General features: G+C 38.0%; 1 protein-coding gene across 6 annotated transcripts in view; it reads left to right on the top strand.

The window, feature by feature from the left end:
* The first annotated feature begins 688 nt into the window (after window positions 1-688).
* The window catches only part of LOC105465080 (VRK serine/threonine kinase 2), a 112666-nt gene continuing 98999 nt past the window's right edge, over window positions 689-14355 (top strand). For 2 of the 6 annotated variants that reach the window (XM_071076740.1, XM_071076741.1), the window contains exons 1-2: window positions 961-1094; window positions 3083-3223. In XM_071076740.1, the coding sequence (XP_070932841.1) occupies window positions 3088-3223 (136 nt within the window). In that variant the 5' untranslated portion in view covers window positions 961-1094; window positions 3083-3087. Of the gene's footprint in view, window positions 816-960; window positions 1095-1576; window positions 1713-3082; window positions 3224-12856; window positions 12994-14355 lie in introns of those variants that run through there. The other 4 variants (XM_011713305.3, XM_011713303.3, XM_071076739.1 and 1 more) reach the window with 4 other exon arrangements.

Consider the following 14355-nt stretch of genomic DNA (forward strand, 5'->3'; position numbering starts at 1 on the left):
GGTGGTTCCTATGCAGAAGGCTTAAGTATTAATAATCTTTTTCTAAGCATTTGTTTGGTTTAGTCTAAAATATAAGATATGAGTCTTTTTTTTTTCCTTCGACACGGAGTTTCGCTCTTGTTGCCCACGCTTGGGTGCAGTGGAGCGATCTCTGCATACTGCAATCGCCGTTTCCCGGGTTCAAGCGCTTCTCCTGCCTCAGCCTCCCCAGTAGCTGGGATTACAGGTGTCCACCACCACGCCTGGCTAATTTTTTGTATTTTTAGTAGAGACGGGGTTTCACCATGTTGGCCAGGCTGGTCTCAAACTCCTGATCTTGGAGGATCCACCCACCTCGGCCTCCCAAAGTGATGGATACAGGCGTGAGCCACCGCGCCTGGCCGATATGGGTCTTTATGTATTAGAAAACTGCTTAATAAAGTCCTCACTTTATTATCATAATCATAACCAATATCCTTATAATCTAATAACTATGGTTATTTTCATTTCACAGACAAAAAAAAATCTGAAGTTTGTTAAGTAATTACGGTGTTAAAATTATCCAACGATTAATGGCAGAAATAGGTCCTGAACCAATATGCCTTTGGGAATTTAAACGCGGTGAGTTACATACAGGCCCTCCTAACTGGAGTGTTCGCTAGTACCACTAGTTGCTCGGCGAGAGCTCGGTAAGTACTGGCCATTTGGAAGCTCGTGGTACTCAAGCTGTGGTACAGGAGACCTAACACTCCTACACAAATGCAGGTCGTGCTTATTTCCTACCAAACTGGTCTGGCGGCGGCTCTTTGTCCAGACGCTGGCGGGCCAGGGTGGAGGTAAAAACATTTGTAGCCGCGCCCTCTCCTTCCCCTGGGCGTCTCCGGGGCGTGGACAGGCCGCTGAAAAGAACCGGCTGCGGCCTGTTCCAGGCTCCGCGGGCTGCTGCACTGCGAGGCCGAGGCAGCTAGTGAGAAGTTAAGAAGGCCCTAAGGAGGGCCGGCTCGGATGCTGGGCCCGCCTCCCCGCGGGATTGTAGGCCCGGGGGCTCCGCCTGGTCCCGAGCGGCAGGCAGGAGGCGGTGCGCGCGGCCCGGCGGCGAGGGACACTGAGGCCCGGTCAGTCTTTTGCTCTGGGGTCTTGGTTGGGGTGCAGCACCTCCGCGCTCCGCTCTCCGCTTGCACTGCCGGAGCCGCGGCCCCGCCCGGGAAAGAGCTGCCGTCGGAGTGAGACGCCGGGGACTCTGGGCTGCGTCTTAGTCATGCCCTGGGCTTGGTCTCTGCTTCCGCGTTTGGTTCCTTTTTCCCCTCTGGGGGTGAGAAAGAACCAGGCGTCCCCTTCTACTCGCGTTGGCCAAAAGCGGCGTCCGAGGTGTCAGTGGAAAAGAGGGTGGCGTTTCTCTTTTTGCCGGTGCAGAGAGAACTTGGGGCGGGAAGGCTGGTCGTGGCTCCCCGGCGCGCTAAGGGCGGACGGACCAGGCGGCTGGGCCGCGCTGCTCTCGATTCCTCCCGCAGGGTCAGGGGCCGCGGCGGGGTTGGAGGTCAGCCCTGGCTCATGTTAACCTCTGGGTATCAGTTTGCCCGGAAACTCGTGTTAAGGACTTCATCTTAGCCTTGGGAATGTACCCAGAAGCCAAAGGGACACCCCTGATAGGGACTGGCCCTGAGAGGAGGCTGTCGTTTCCCCGAGCAGAAGAACTCGGGACCCGCCCCCAGGATGTGCATTTCGTAGTCAGGGTCTCCTTTACCGCCTCAAGCCCTGAAGCCACTGCCTTGCCCCAAAATGTGTTTATCCTCTTTATAATTATTTAGAATTTATGCCTTAATCAGTAGTTTTTTACACTTCGGAGACTTTTAAGTTTTAAATCAGTAAATCTGTAATAGGTACCAGCATCTATAATGTACTGGTCGAGGGAAACCTCCACAAAACTTTTCCTACTTTATGATACAATCAATGCTCCAGGCATGGTTCACCATCCAAATTCCCAGCTTCCCTTGTGTGCCTATCAGGAGGAGGACAGGTGAATATTGTTAAAGATACACGCAGCGACTCTACCTGGGGTGATGCTGCTAAGTAAAAAAGCAGTTAAGTGAAGGAGGAAAAACAGACACTTATGGAAGATAGGAAGATTATATTAAGAAAACTTTACGTGTATATGTTTATAAATAACTTTCATGTCAGAAACTCTTAATAGTTTTAAAAAATTCTTCAGAAATACTTAGAGGATCATGGTTAACCTTCACATTTAAATTATTTTGAGGCATATATGCTGGCATATATATATTTTCCCCTAAGAAATTTTCTCTTTTAACTCAGAATTTCCCATTGAGAAATTTGCTAACCTATATACAATTATAATTAGTTGATTGAAGTTGCATGGCTGTGCTATGGAGATTATGTTTTTGTTGTTGGTGGCACAGCAGTAATCTCTAAGGCAGGACTATTTTCACTGTGATGAACTGAGAGAGGGTAAGAAGACAAAATGCTGAGAATATTTTGGCAGCCCGGGAACTACCCGATGGCCTAGTGTTCTGCTAAATTACATATCCATGAAAATCCCTGGCTCATTTAACAAATGTTTACTGAGTACCTACTCGGTGTCACATGCTTTGCTTGGTGGTGATGATGTCCATTGCCATTGTCTGTGTCTTCCCAATCCAGTTCTGTGTTCTAGTGACTGAAGACCTTCTCACTTTTAACATTTTACATTCTCAATGAAAGCAGTATTTCTATGTGTATGAAATTTATTTTATTTTTTCATTGGAAATTGTTAATTTCTTGTTGCTTAAGGTGTATCCTGCATGTTAATATGTGCTATAGACCCCGGAAATGAATTTTGGAAGTGTTGTATTAAATGAAATTTGATTAATTTGCTTCTGTTTTTTTTAAATATCCGTATCTGTTAGATCTCAATATTGTAATGTATATGAATTTCTAATTTGAATATAATGTGTGGGCTTTTCCAAACTGAATTAACTTTAGAATCCTAATTTCTAGGAACCTGGGAAAGTTCCCCATTGAAGACATTTTGGGAAATGTATTTTAACTCTAAAGAGTTTTATTTGTTCTTAGTTTTACCCATTTATCTCACCCCTTCTGCCAACAGAAGTGATGCCACCAAAAAGAAATGAAAAATACAAACTTCCTATTCCACTTCCAGAAGGCAAGGTTCTGGATGATATGGAAGGCAATCAGTGGGTACTGGGCAAGAAGATTGGCTCTGGAGGATTTGGATTGATATATTTAGGTAAAGTAAAACCTTAAATTACCAATTATTCTTATTTCTGTGACTGTAGCTGTGATTACTTAGTGACATTTTAAGAATGGAAATATGGAATGCATATGTGTACTTTATTAAAATTCATGATTGTACTTGATTAAGTAATAATATAGTACAGTGTCTGGGTTCAAGACATCACTGACCCACTCCTTGTTGTCCATGTTTTTCTAAATAACTCTTAGAAGCCTTTTTAGAGCATAATTTTACAATATGCCAGACAAAATGCTTTCTTTTTTTTGAGAACTTGTTTTCTTAGAAACATGCTTTTTTCAGATGAGAAACCACAACTGTATAGATAAAAATACTTTCTGTGAATCTTAATCATTAATATTTAGGGAAAGCAAAGGTCTAGTCATTTCTTTTTTTTTTTTTTGAGACAGAGTCTTGCTCTGTCGCCCAGGCTGGGGTGCAGTGGCCGGATCTCAGCTCACTGCAAGCTCCGCCTCCCGGGTTTAGACCATTCTCCTGCCTCAGCCTCCCGAGTAGCTGGGACTACAGGCACCCGCCACCTCGCCCAGCTAGTTTTTTGTATTTTTTTAGTAGAGACGGGGTTTCACCGTGTTAGCCAGGATGGTCTCGATCTCCTGACCTCGTGATCCACCCGTCTCGGCCTCCCAATAGTCATTTCTTAACTGGGCTCTACTGGAGAATTCATAGATAAAACTTAAGGCATCTATTCTATGGAATAAATTAACTTCTAGTGCATCTAGAGTGGTCCTAGGGATGTGCCATTCTTGGGATAATTGAAAAAATAAACACTCAAAATTATTTTCTGTGATCTGTGGTACAGTAAGGAACCATGGGCTGGGTAGGCCTTTACATTGCATTTAAGCATTTAAAAATTACACTGAACTTTAATGAATCATTCAAGGCTATCTTAAATCTGTGTTGAGGAAGGGATATCCATTAAAAGATTGATGAATAAAATAAGGAAAATGTTAATGATTTTTAAAAATATACCCTCAAGAATAAATTCTCCTAAATGTACTGGCTGAGATCACATCTATTTCCACAGGAGTTTAAGGAGTTGATAAAATACCTCCTTTGAGGGAATCTTGGGTTCTCATGAAATATTTCCAGAAAAACATGCTTCATGGATCCTGAAACATAAAGATCCTCTTCTGATAAAACTAAGATTGTAGTTTTGAATGAATGAATAAAATTTGGTCAATAAGTAGCTGCTTATTAAATACTTCAGTGTCTAATCTAGTTGGAAAGACAAGACCAGCACAAAAAATTGTATGGGCCAAGTAAAGGACAATTACCCCATTTAAAGGGTTTGAACTTCCTTGAAATTGCAAAATGCTGTGATTATTAAGTGCTAGATTTAGTGACATAGTCAACACTGTTCAATAGAAATGTAATACAAGCTACATATGTAGTTTAAAATTTTCTAGGAGCCACATTAAAATACATTAAAAGAAACAGGTGAAATTATTTTAATAATATTTAATGCAGTATATCAAAAATACTATTTCAATATGCTCTTAACATAAACAAATGAAATATTTTACTTTTTTAAATGAAAGTCTTCAAAATCTAAGGTTTATCTAGTCTCAAGAGCCCAATTACCACGTGGCTCATGTGCTCAGTAACTACATGTGGCTACTGTATAGAATATTACATATAAAGACTATGTGACAATGAGTATTGTTTGAAACTTGAACTTAGTGAATTCTGTATTACAGCAAAGCATTAAGATCTCTAGTATACTGTCTTGACTGAAGGTCGAGATACAGTGTTGAATACATTATTTCTGATGTGGCTGAGCTATAGGCTTGGATTCCATAGCTTATCACTTTTGGTTTTCTAATGTTTGTATTATTTGAGTAATTTCAAAGAACTAGAAAAAAACATTGACTATGTTGATCTTACCTCTTTTCTCTTTTTGAAATGTAAATATTATATGTATTTAAATTCAAATCAATGTTTAAGATTAATTAGTGTATGTCTGCATATCTGTATGTATTTATGTGTACACATAGTCACTATTGTTACTGTTATGATAAGGGAATATACTTGCATAGGCATGTGACTTACTTGTCCCTATTCAAATGCAGAAAAATCTTTGCTTCTTTCAGTCTAAGTACAGTGTCACATACTTTTACTTTTTTTTTTTTTTTTTGAGATGGAATCTCACTCTGTGGCCCAGACTGGAGTGCAGTGGCTTAATCTCAGACCACTGCAATCTCCACCTCCTAGGTTCATACAATTCTCATGCCTCAACCTCCCAAGTAGCTGGGAGTACAGGCACTTGCCACCATGCCCGGCTAATTTTTGTATTTTTAATAGAAATGGGGTTTTGCCATATTAGCCAGGCTGGTCTTGAACTCCTGACCTCAGGTGATCTGCCCACCTCGGCCTCCCAAAGTGCTGGGATTACAGACGTGAGCCACTGCGCCCAGCCTACTTATTTTTTTTATTACTAAAATAATACTATTTGTTTTATAATATATTTCAGGGTTCAGTATGTAATGGAACATTCTCTAGTATCTGAACTTTAAAACCTGGACCCTAGGAAGATTAGCAAGTGCACACCATTGAGGAAGGACTTTAAAGAAATATTTAGCTATTTTCAGAAAAAAGGCTCTGATACTTCAGATTTTGTGATAAAGATGTGTGTTCCAAATGTTGTAACTGTTCCATTAAAAGTGATGCTAATGAGTCGTAGAATCAGTTTAACTTCACTAAACTTAGTTTTTACTTTTTTCAAAGCTATACAAACAAATCAACATGAAATTACATAATGTTTTTGCATTTTACCATGGTTCTTATCACTTCCTCTATATAAATGAAGAGAAGAAGCAGTAAAATTCAAATTTTCCTGAATACCTTTGTGTCCACCTACATTCATTTCAGGTATTCTTTCCAGATACCCCCTTTCAGCAGACACTTGATCAGCATTTACTGCCTAAGGCTGAGAAGAAACTAGCTGCTCTGTCTAGCTCATTGTGCCTGTACAACTGTCCTCTAGCGTTGACATCAGTAGCCAGGGCCTTTTGGTAATCAGCAGCTTACAGTTAAGGGGAAGGGGCAGAGAAGTTTGGTATTTACTCTTGACCTGGAGAAATAATGTGCCTCTGGCATTAATATAAATAGAAGAGTGAAAAGAAGTCTGAATACAAGAACAAAGTCAAAGTTCTTTCTTTGAATATGAAAAGAGAAGGGGAGGAAAAAAGAAGAAAGGAAGCTGGTTTGGGGATGGGAAAAATTGGTATCATTTTAGTATCAAATAAGTGAAAAAGTTTTTTAAACTTCAGGAAGGAGAGAAAACTGAGGGTTAGAATTTAATTATAATGCTAGGTATAACATAGAACCAAGTAAATTAAGGGAGAATTGCGTAAATAATAGCAGAGGTTTTGGCATTAGGCATATATGACCTGAATCCTGACCTGATGAAGCCACTCACTCATCTAGTTACTTAATCCTTTGGGTTCTTTGTTTCTATTCTGCATAATTGTGATAACAATAATTGTGAGGAGAATTAAATGATTTTATTTTTAAGGAACTTGATAAGCATTTAATAAATGTAATTTATTTATTTATTTCCTTAGACATTCCCATTCTTAATACTGGTGCCATAGTGGGGCCAGGCTCAGTGGCTCATGCCTGTAATCCTAGCACTTTGGAAGGCCCAGGCAGGTGGATTGCCTATGCTCCAGCCTGGGCAACTTGGTGAAACCCTATCTCTACTAAAATACAAAAAATTAGCTGGTTGTGGTAATGTGTGCCTGTAGTCCCAGCTACTCAGGAGACTGTGGCATGAGAATTGCCTGAACCTGGGAGGAGGAGGTTGTAGTGAGCCAAGATCGCACCACTGCATTCTAGTTTAGGTGACAGAGTGAGACTGTCTTTAAAAAAAAAAAAAAAAAAAAAAGTTGCTGCCATAGTTAAGACGATGACAAAGAACTCCATTGGAAGGGTGAATTTTCTATTTATTCTATGAATTTTGGTGGATTTAACTACTAATGTGGTAAAACTGAGAACATAGAGAATGTCAACAGAAGACTTTATGACATTTTACTGAAAAAAGCTCCCCCTAAAATTTGCTATAGTAGTGAAAAGTTCTCATACAAGCTGTATTTATCTGCTTCAGATATGAAAGCTATTGGTTTTAGAAATTATTCAAAATTGAGAATAACAGAATTACAGGATAAACTTTAGCCATATTCTTTTGAAGGCTGATTATATAAGTAAAAGATATGATTTATCTGTAGAAGTTTTAGTTTCTTGAAGGTGGGCATGGTGATGACCATTTAGCATCTTTGGAGTGTCAAGCACAGAATAGATGTTCAACAGTTCTTTGCCTAAGAAATTGAGACTGAGATTGGAGTACTTAACCCACACAAGCTAGTTTGCTTTGTTCTCTTCCATAATTATAGATGTCACTCTTAACTTTGGTCTACTCCTACAGATGAGTATCCTTAGTCACCAGGAAAGTTGAGACAAGGCAACTATCATGACATCATCTAAAAGAATGTGCATATGCTTTATTGACAGGGCATCAGTAGCAATATCTTTTAGATGTTATCTCAAAGCTTTTATAAAGAATAACATATTTTTATAACTAAAGTTAACTGTGGTGAAGCCTAAAAATCAGATCATTTATCCATGGACAGATGTTTAAATTTCATCAAAGTGACTGCCAGACATTTTTGGATCATGCTGTCAGATTAGCCTAATTTTGTGCTTTAGAAACATAGAAGGAATTTTTTGTTGGGGGTAGGTTTTTAAAAATTATCAAAGTTTAACTCATTTATTTTACTGATAAGGAAACACATATTTTTAACAAGTAAATATAAACCACATACATAGAATTTGTTTTACTTCTTCATAAAATAATTTTTTACTATCTTTATAGTGAGCTATAATAGATTGATTTTAAGGTATGCAGAATAAAGTTTAGAAGAGTACAATGATAATGCTAGCAACAAAGTAGTGTGTTGGAATACATATTGCTTCATGACATATTACGTTATTAAATGTTATTTTGGTAGTGTTTTATAGAGAGAGCTTTGAGATAAATAGCCTTATTTGACGCAGTGCAACATTGTGGTGCCACTGCAATTGTTATTAGGCAATTTTGCAAATGATACTGTGGGAATGAAGAAAAGAATTGAATAAATGTGAAAATGAGAAAAATTTGTACTAGAAACTATAGTATTTATGATAAATTAGTTTCCAGAAGGTGTAAATAATAGGTAATATAAACTCAAAATGAGGAAGGGATCACTTGAAATTTTGTAAATTTAATGTGTTTGTTGGACTGACAGACAAGAAATAAAAGTCTCTATAAGATGTATTTTAATTTTGTTTATATTTAAATTTTGAGTTTTTAAAGAGATAGCAGTACCCAATTATCTATCAGTTAAGAAATCTACGTGTTTAGAAAGTTTGGGTTCCTTCCATTAAAATGGAGACTTATAAGACTTGGCTTCTTCATTTTTTTAAAATATCTATTTTTTAAGCATATTTCATATTATGATTCTTCTTCATTTTCAACACTTTACTGTCAAATTCTTTTGCCTTAAGGGAAGATTTATAAAATACTCTGTCCTTCAGTGCATTTATATATTATGTCTCTTCCACTGCATCTGTTACTATCTTGTAACTGTTTACAGTGGTCAAGGTTTTTTTTTTAATTTGAAGCCTATTGCTATGGGGAAATTTCTTCTTTCTGAAATGAGCTCACCTCTATTGCCACACAATAAAAGAATTCTCAGCTTTTGAGAGCTTCTGGCTTCCTTATGAAATATGGATAGACTTCTGCTTCTGAAGTGTTTTAGGTTTTTTTTTTTTTTTCTTTAGATAAGGAAGAAGAGGAATAAATAGTATGAGGTGTGTTTCTTCTTTTAAGACACAGGAATATCTATATCAGATAAATGAGAAGAAAATTAAGAAACTTTAAAGCTCTAAATGAGAGAGCACATTAGAAATTAGCTACTTGGATGATGAAAATTTGTTCATCATCTACACTTAAAGGCACTTATGGTTTTTATACTGCTTAGATACTTGATTTTGCAATTAGTATTTCTTTAGAATGTTCGTCCCTGATAGCTCCATCACATGGACTGAGTTATTCCTGAACACTCTATTGTATGCTCCATTAAAAAATATTTTAAGGAGAAAAGAGAGAAAACTCAGCAATTATTTCAAGATAATTGTTGAGGACTTCCCTTGTCTCTTTTAAAAGCATGGCCTTTTGTTAGCCAAGTGGATTTATCTTTTCTTTAACATCTTCTATCAAGTAATACTTGAGGGAAATATTCTGTAGAAAGACATCCATTGAAGGCCAGAAACATCTACAGATGCAATGTGATCCCAAGCAATGAAGCATGTGGCCCTTCATTGGCATTATATGATAACAGGAGGATCTTCTGGCAGAAGAACTGACTTTTGCTGCGTTCTGCATGCTGCCCCTCCAAACCCATCTTTGATTGGCACCTATGCCCTATTGAAACTGGCATCACACCTTCTGAATGGGCACAGTGCCAGGCTAGCAGATGGGTATGGGCAAAAGCATGCCAGAAACCCAGTATGTGAATCAAGTTTAAGTATCAGGGGCCCAAATTCCCATCCAGGGATATAAAAACTACAGTCTGTTGAGAGCTTTTTGTGCTTAAGGTTAAAGGACATGCCATTTCTACTCCAGCTTAGAAGTTGATTAATTTTGAAAGTCAAACAGCAGCTCCTGTGGCTGTGTCAGGCAAAAGCCTATCTTTGGTGAATGAGAATTACTACTTCATGTAGGGAAGAGAAAGTATTGTAATGAAGTTTCCAATGAGAGTTACTCTCCTGCAAGTGCCTCCAGCACTTAAGCAGCATGCATTCAGTGGAGATGAATATTTCTATTCTCCAGCAGAGCCAGGTGCAATCAAAGCCAGATCTTCAACCTGCTGCAGTAAAGAACCCTAAATTTAGAAAGGGCAGGCAAAGTTTAGAAGAACTCCTTGGTGGCAGGCAGCTCTTTTCACTATGAACTGATGAAGCTTCACAAAATTGTATAAAAGAGATGAAGAGAAAACTCCAAATAAAAGACCTTCAGAAAATGTCATCCTGAAACAGAAAGATTTTTAATAAACCAAAGGAAAAAGTTTAGTCCTTTCTCCTCAATGCAGAAAATCTTCAGAGTTTTCTATCAATAAAAACTTAGTTAACCAAAATGTTAGAACCAACTTAATGCATAAGTAACAAAACTTTCTATTTTTACATTTATTTCATTGCATGTCTATCATGTATATAAACTTTGCTTCTTGAATAATGGATTTTGCATAAAATTGAGTTCTAAACATCATATTTCCTTCTGATTGTCTCACACCCACTACAGAACTCCCCTCCCCCACCCCCTGAAAGAGGGCACTCTTCCTTCTGATCACTTTAATCATATCTTCTAAATGCTCTAAAATTTACAGGAATGCCTGTAAGACCAGCTGTGGCCAAGAGAAGCTTTTCCTAATCGCCTTATAGCCGTTGCTTTTGCTTTTTCACTGTGTAAACTTTATCTATGGAACAGATTCCATGAGACCGTTGTGAATACTTCAACGTATTCAAAACATATAACTGCCACAAATTAAACTACTAAAACTAAAGCTGGTGCATTGTAACTGCCAAGTAAAACTGGCACGTCCCTCTGTCAGACTGCAGGAGAGTGTGCCATACAGTCCTCGGAAAACACAATTCATCCAGAAGCACTCTTGTCACTTGCTCTGATATTAAACCAGAGAAAGTGACATTAATTAAAGAAGTGACATGAGCCAACAAAGGCAATGAATTCTCAGCTTTGGCTCATGTGCAGACCTTAATCCAACCTGGTCTGCTTAGGTAGTGTGGCTATTTCTGAAGAGTAACTAATGTGGCTACTCTCACCCCACCTCCTCTCATCTTCCCAGTCTGGAACACAGTTTTAAGGAACTATCATTTTATCTCCAGGGTTGGACTAGTTAATTGGTACACTGGTAGTCATTGCAGGGCTTCCCAAAATAGTGGGAAAGTGGTGGCATGTGATGCTTTTATTGTACTTGGTAATGGTGGGAGATGTACAACTAGAGGTAGAGGAGAGTTGGTCTAACAAAAAGGCAAGCAACAGCCAAATAGCAGAGTACCTAGACTTGGTAGACTGGAAGCAAGGAAGGTGTGTTGCTAGGACTGGTTGTGGAAACAAATGGTGACTGGTAGACTTTATGGAAATTCCGACATGCTAAAGAGGCACGCTGGGGAGTGTTCATAACTTCTCTCTGTCTTTGTTCCCGTGGTGTGCTTTCACACAATGCTCACCTCATCATTTCAGACGGTCACTATTTTGTATGTTGTCTTTTTTACCTGTTTCCCCCAACATGTGTGCACACAGACACTACATTATAAACTGCTTACAGGCAGTCACTGACAGTGCTTAATATGGCCTTGCATGTTACTGTTCTTAAAAAGTGATTTGTTAAATTAACTCTAGAACTGTTCTATTATGATTTTCCCAGCAAATAGGTTGTCTGAGACAAAAAATTCCATGCTCTATCCTATATGTGACCTGTGTGTAAGGCACTGTACTTTCAGATTTAGAGAAATTCTTTTGTATCTTTTGGGGAATTTGAAGGGCAAAAAGTATGTGTTTATTTTCTTTTCAAGTATATTTTTAAAATACCAAGAAGCTGTGTACTTAATCCATAGATTGTAGAATTTATTGTGAAGAGTCTACTCTGTTAATGCATAGTATGGAGAAGGGACTAAAAAGTGGACATTGTGTTAAGACAAATCAGTTTTGTCTTTCTAATAAAACAGTTCTTCTGAGTAGTATTTAATTGAAGTAGAACTAATAGCAAGTGTAAACTTTTGTGGGGAAAAGCATGGTGTTTACTATTAAATGGATTGACTTACAGGCATGTAACATGCATAAGAAATCAAGTTTTCAAAGAATGTAAACACAACATTTACAGAAAATAAATTATTGGGATTTCTTTTAATCCAAGTCTGTGAAAGGTTTGATTAAGGGTTTTGTACATAGTCAGAAGCTTTTGTTATGGTTTCTGGGCAGGGGTATTTTATGTTTGAGATCGGGAATTTTCTATCCACATAATTAGTCATGAGGTTTAATGTACATTTTTTTTTTTATATCAGGCAGACAATGTCTTCAAAGAGACAGCAGTGCTGCAAAGGAGCAAGAAAAGAAGGCCAAAGTTGACACACAGAGAGGCAAAACAGTGTAGGAAAAATCAACACGTTTTGCAAAATCAATCATTGAAAATGTGTCAGCATTCAGGAGACTGTCTTTAATTTGCAATCCAAGTGAAATAGAGTATTTAAATATGAGAGGCAGTATTATTGAGCCCAGCATGCCTGCTACCACTTGTTTGACTAGCTCAGAATAGAACACTGAGAGGCAAGGGCTCAAAGTTAAATGAACATTTATACATTTTAAAATCAAATGAAAGATTCAGAGTATATTCATGAATTAATTTTTTTTTTCAAAGCCCTAAATTTAATCAGCTGGAATTACTTTAAAAGTGTCATTCTATTTAACTTTTGGAAATGATGAATTTGCCTTTTAATAGGTATGCTGTATTTTATCATGAAGATGAAACAAACTGTCTTTTGTTAATTATTCCCCAGAGACACTGGCCATTTTTCTCTCTCCAATGCTTAGTGTGGAGTAAAGGCAGCTTCCCGCAAATTTATTTCAAGCAAGAGCAATCGGAAGCTTCAACATGTGTGAAAGAGGCGCATAGAGAACATAGCTTCCATTTCAGGTATTCTGAGTGCCACCTAATGAACCTCTTAGAGATAATGTTACTAAAGCCTCACTGATGAGGCCATGAACATAGAACACAGGAAAGTAAAAAAGAATGAAAGAAGAGTCTGGTAAAGAGTAGTAGATGTGTCAAATGTGTCTGTAGTATCTGATAAATGCTGGGACTAGTTTTTGAATTCTTTTTTAAGGAAATTATCATCTTTTTTTTTTTTTTTTTTTTTTTTGAGACGGAGTCTCGCTCTGCCGCCCAGGCTGGAGTGCAGTGGCCGGATCTCAGCTCACTGCAAGCTCCGCCTCTCGGGTTTGCGCCATTCTCCTGCCTCAGCCTCCCGAGTAGTTGGGACTACAGGCGCCTGCCACCGCGCCCGGCTAGTTTTTTGTATTTTTTAGTAGAGACGGGGTTTCACCGTGTTAGCCAGGATGGTCTCGATCTCCTGGCCTCGTGATCCGCCCGTCTCGGCCTCCCAAAGTGCTGGGATTACAGGCTTGAGCCACTGCGCCCGGCCGGAAATTATCATCTTTATTATCAACTACTAAAATCTTTCACTTAGTGTGTGCCAAGCTCTGTGTTAAGTGCATTGCATGAATTATTTCATTGAATCCTCTCAGCAGCTTAACTAAGGAAGACATTGAGGCCTAAAGAGGATACGTAAATTACCTTCTGGCCACAATTTTTAAAATGTCTCAAATATTAAAATATTTGAGCTCCAGTCCCTGCCCTACTGATGTCCCTTGTCAAAGAACACTTGAATTTATTGTTAGCCAGATAAAACAGTGGCAAATGGCATGCTTATGACAAGCTCATTTCTAAAGTAACAGCAAAATATGTAATTGATAGTATTGGCAGCTAATTTAAGAAATCTGTTAGTGATGATGCTAATAATGGTGTCATTTTCATTCAGATTGACAACTCAAGGCATAGAGCATCAGTGATATGTTTTTGATATTATTAAGATCTCAAAATCTGTGAAAGAACATCTGATATTTATAGTAAACCTAATGTTAGGCACTGGAAAAATTACATTAAAAATGTACCATACCTCAAACAATATTTTTATGGAAAAAAGTGCGAATAGTCATCTAATAGTTCATGCAATCTGATGAGAAAGATTTGTTGGATTTTCATGCCTTTGCAAAACTGAATACATTTATCTAGTTTTATACATTTTATACATTTGTTTTGAGTCAAATAAGTAACAGGAAGATCCAAATAGACCTGTTTAAATCCCTATGATATGATTTTAATAAGCACCATATAAAAATGGATACCTTTATAAATATTGAATGATTCTTGACCATATTTTTTTCCATTGGATAATAATTTAAAGATACACTGCTTAGAAAACTAGGTCTTTTAAAG

Source organism: Macaca nemestrina, chromosome 13 (genome assembly GCF_043159975.1).
Source record: "Macaca nemestrina isolate mMacNem1 chromosome 13, mMacNem.hap1, whole genome shotgun sequence".
Classification (NCBI taxonomy): domain Eukaryota; kingdom Metazoa; phylum Chordata; class Mammalia; order Primates; family Cercopithecidae; genus Macaca; species Macaca nemestrina.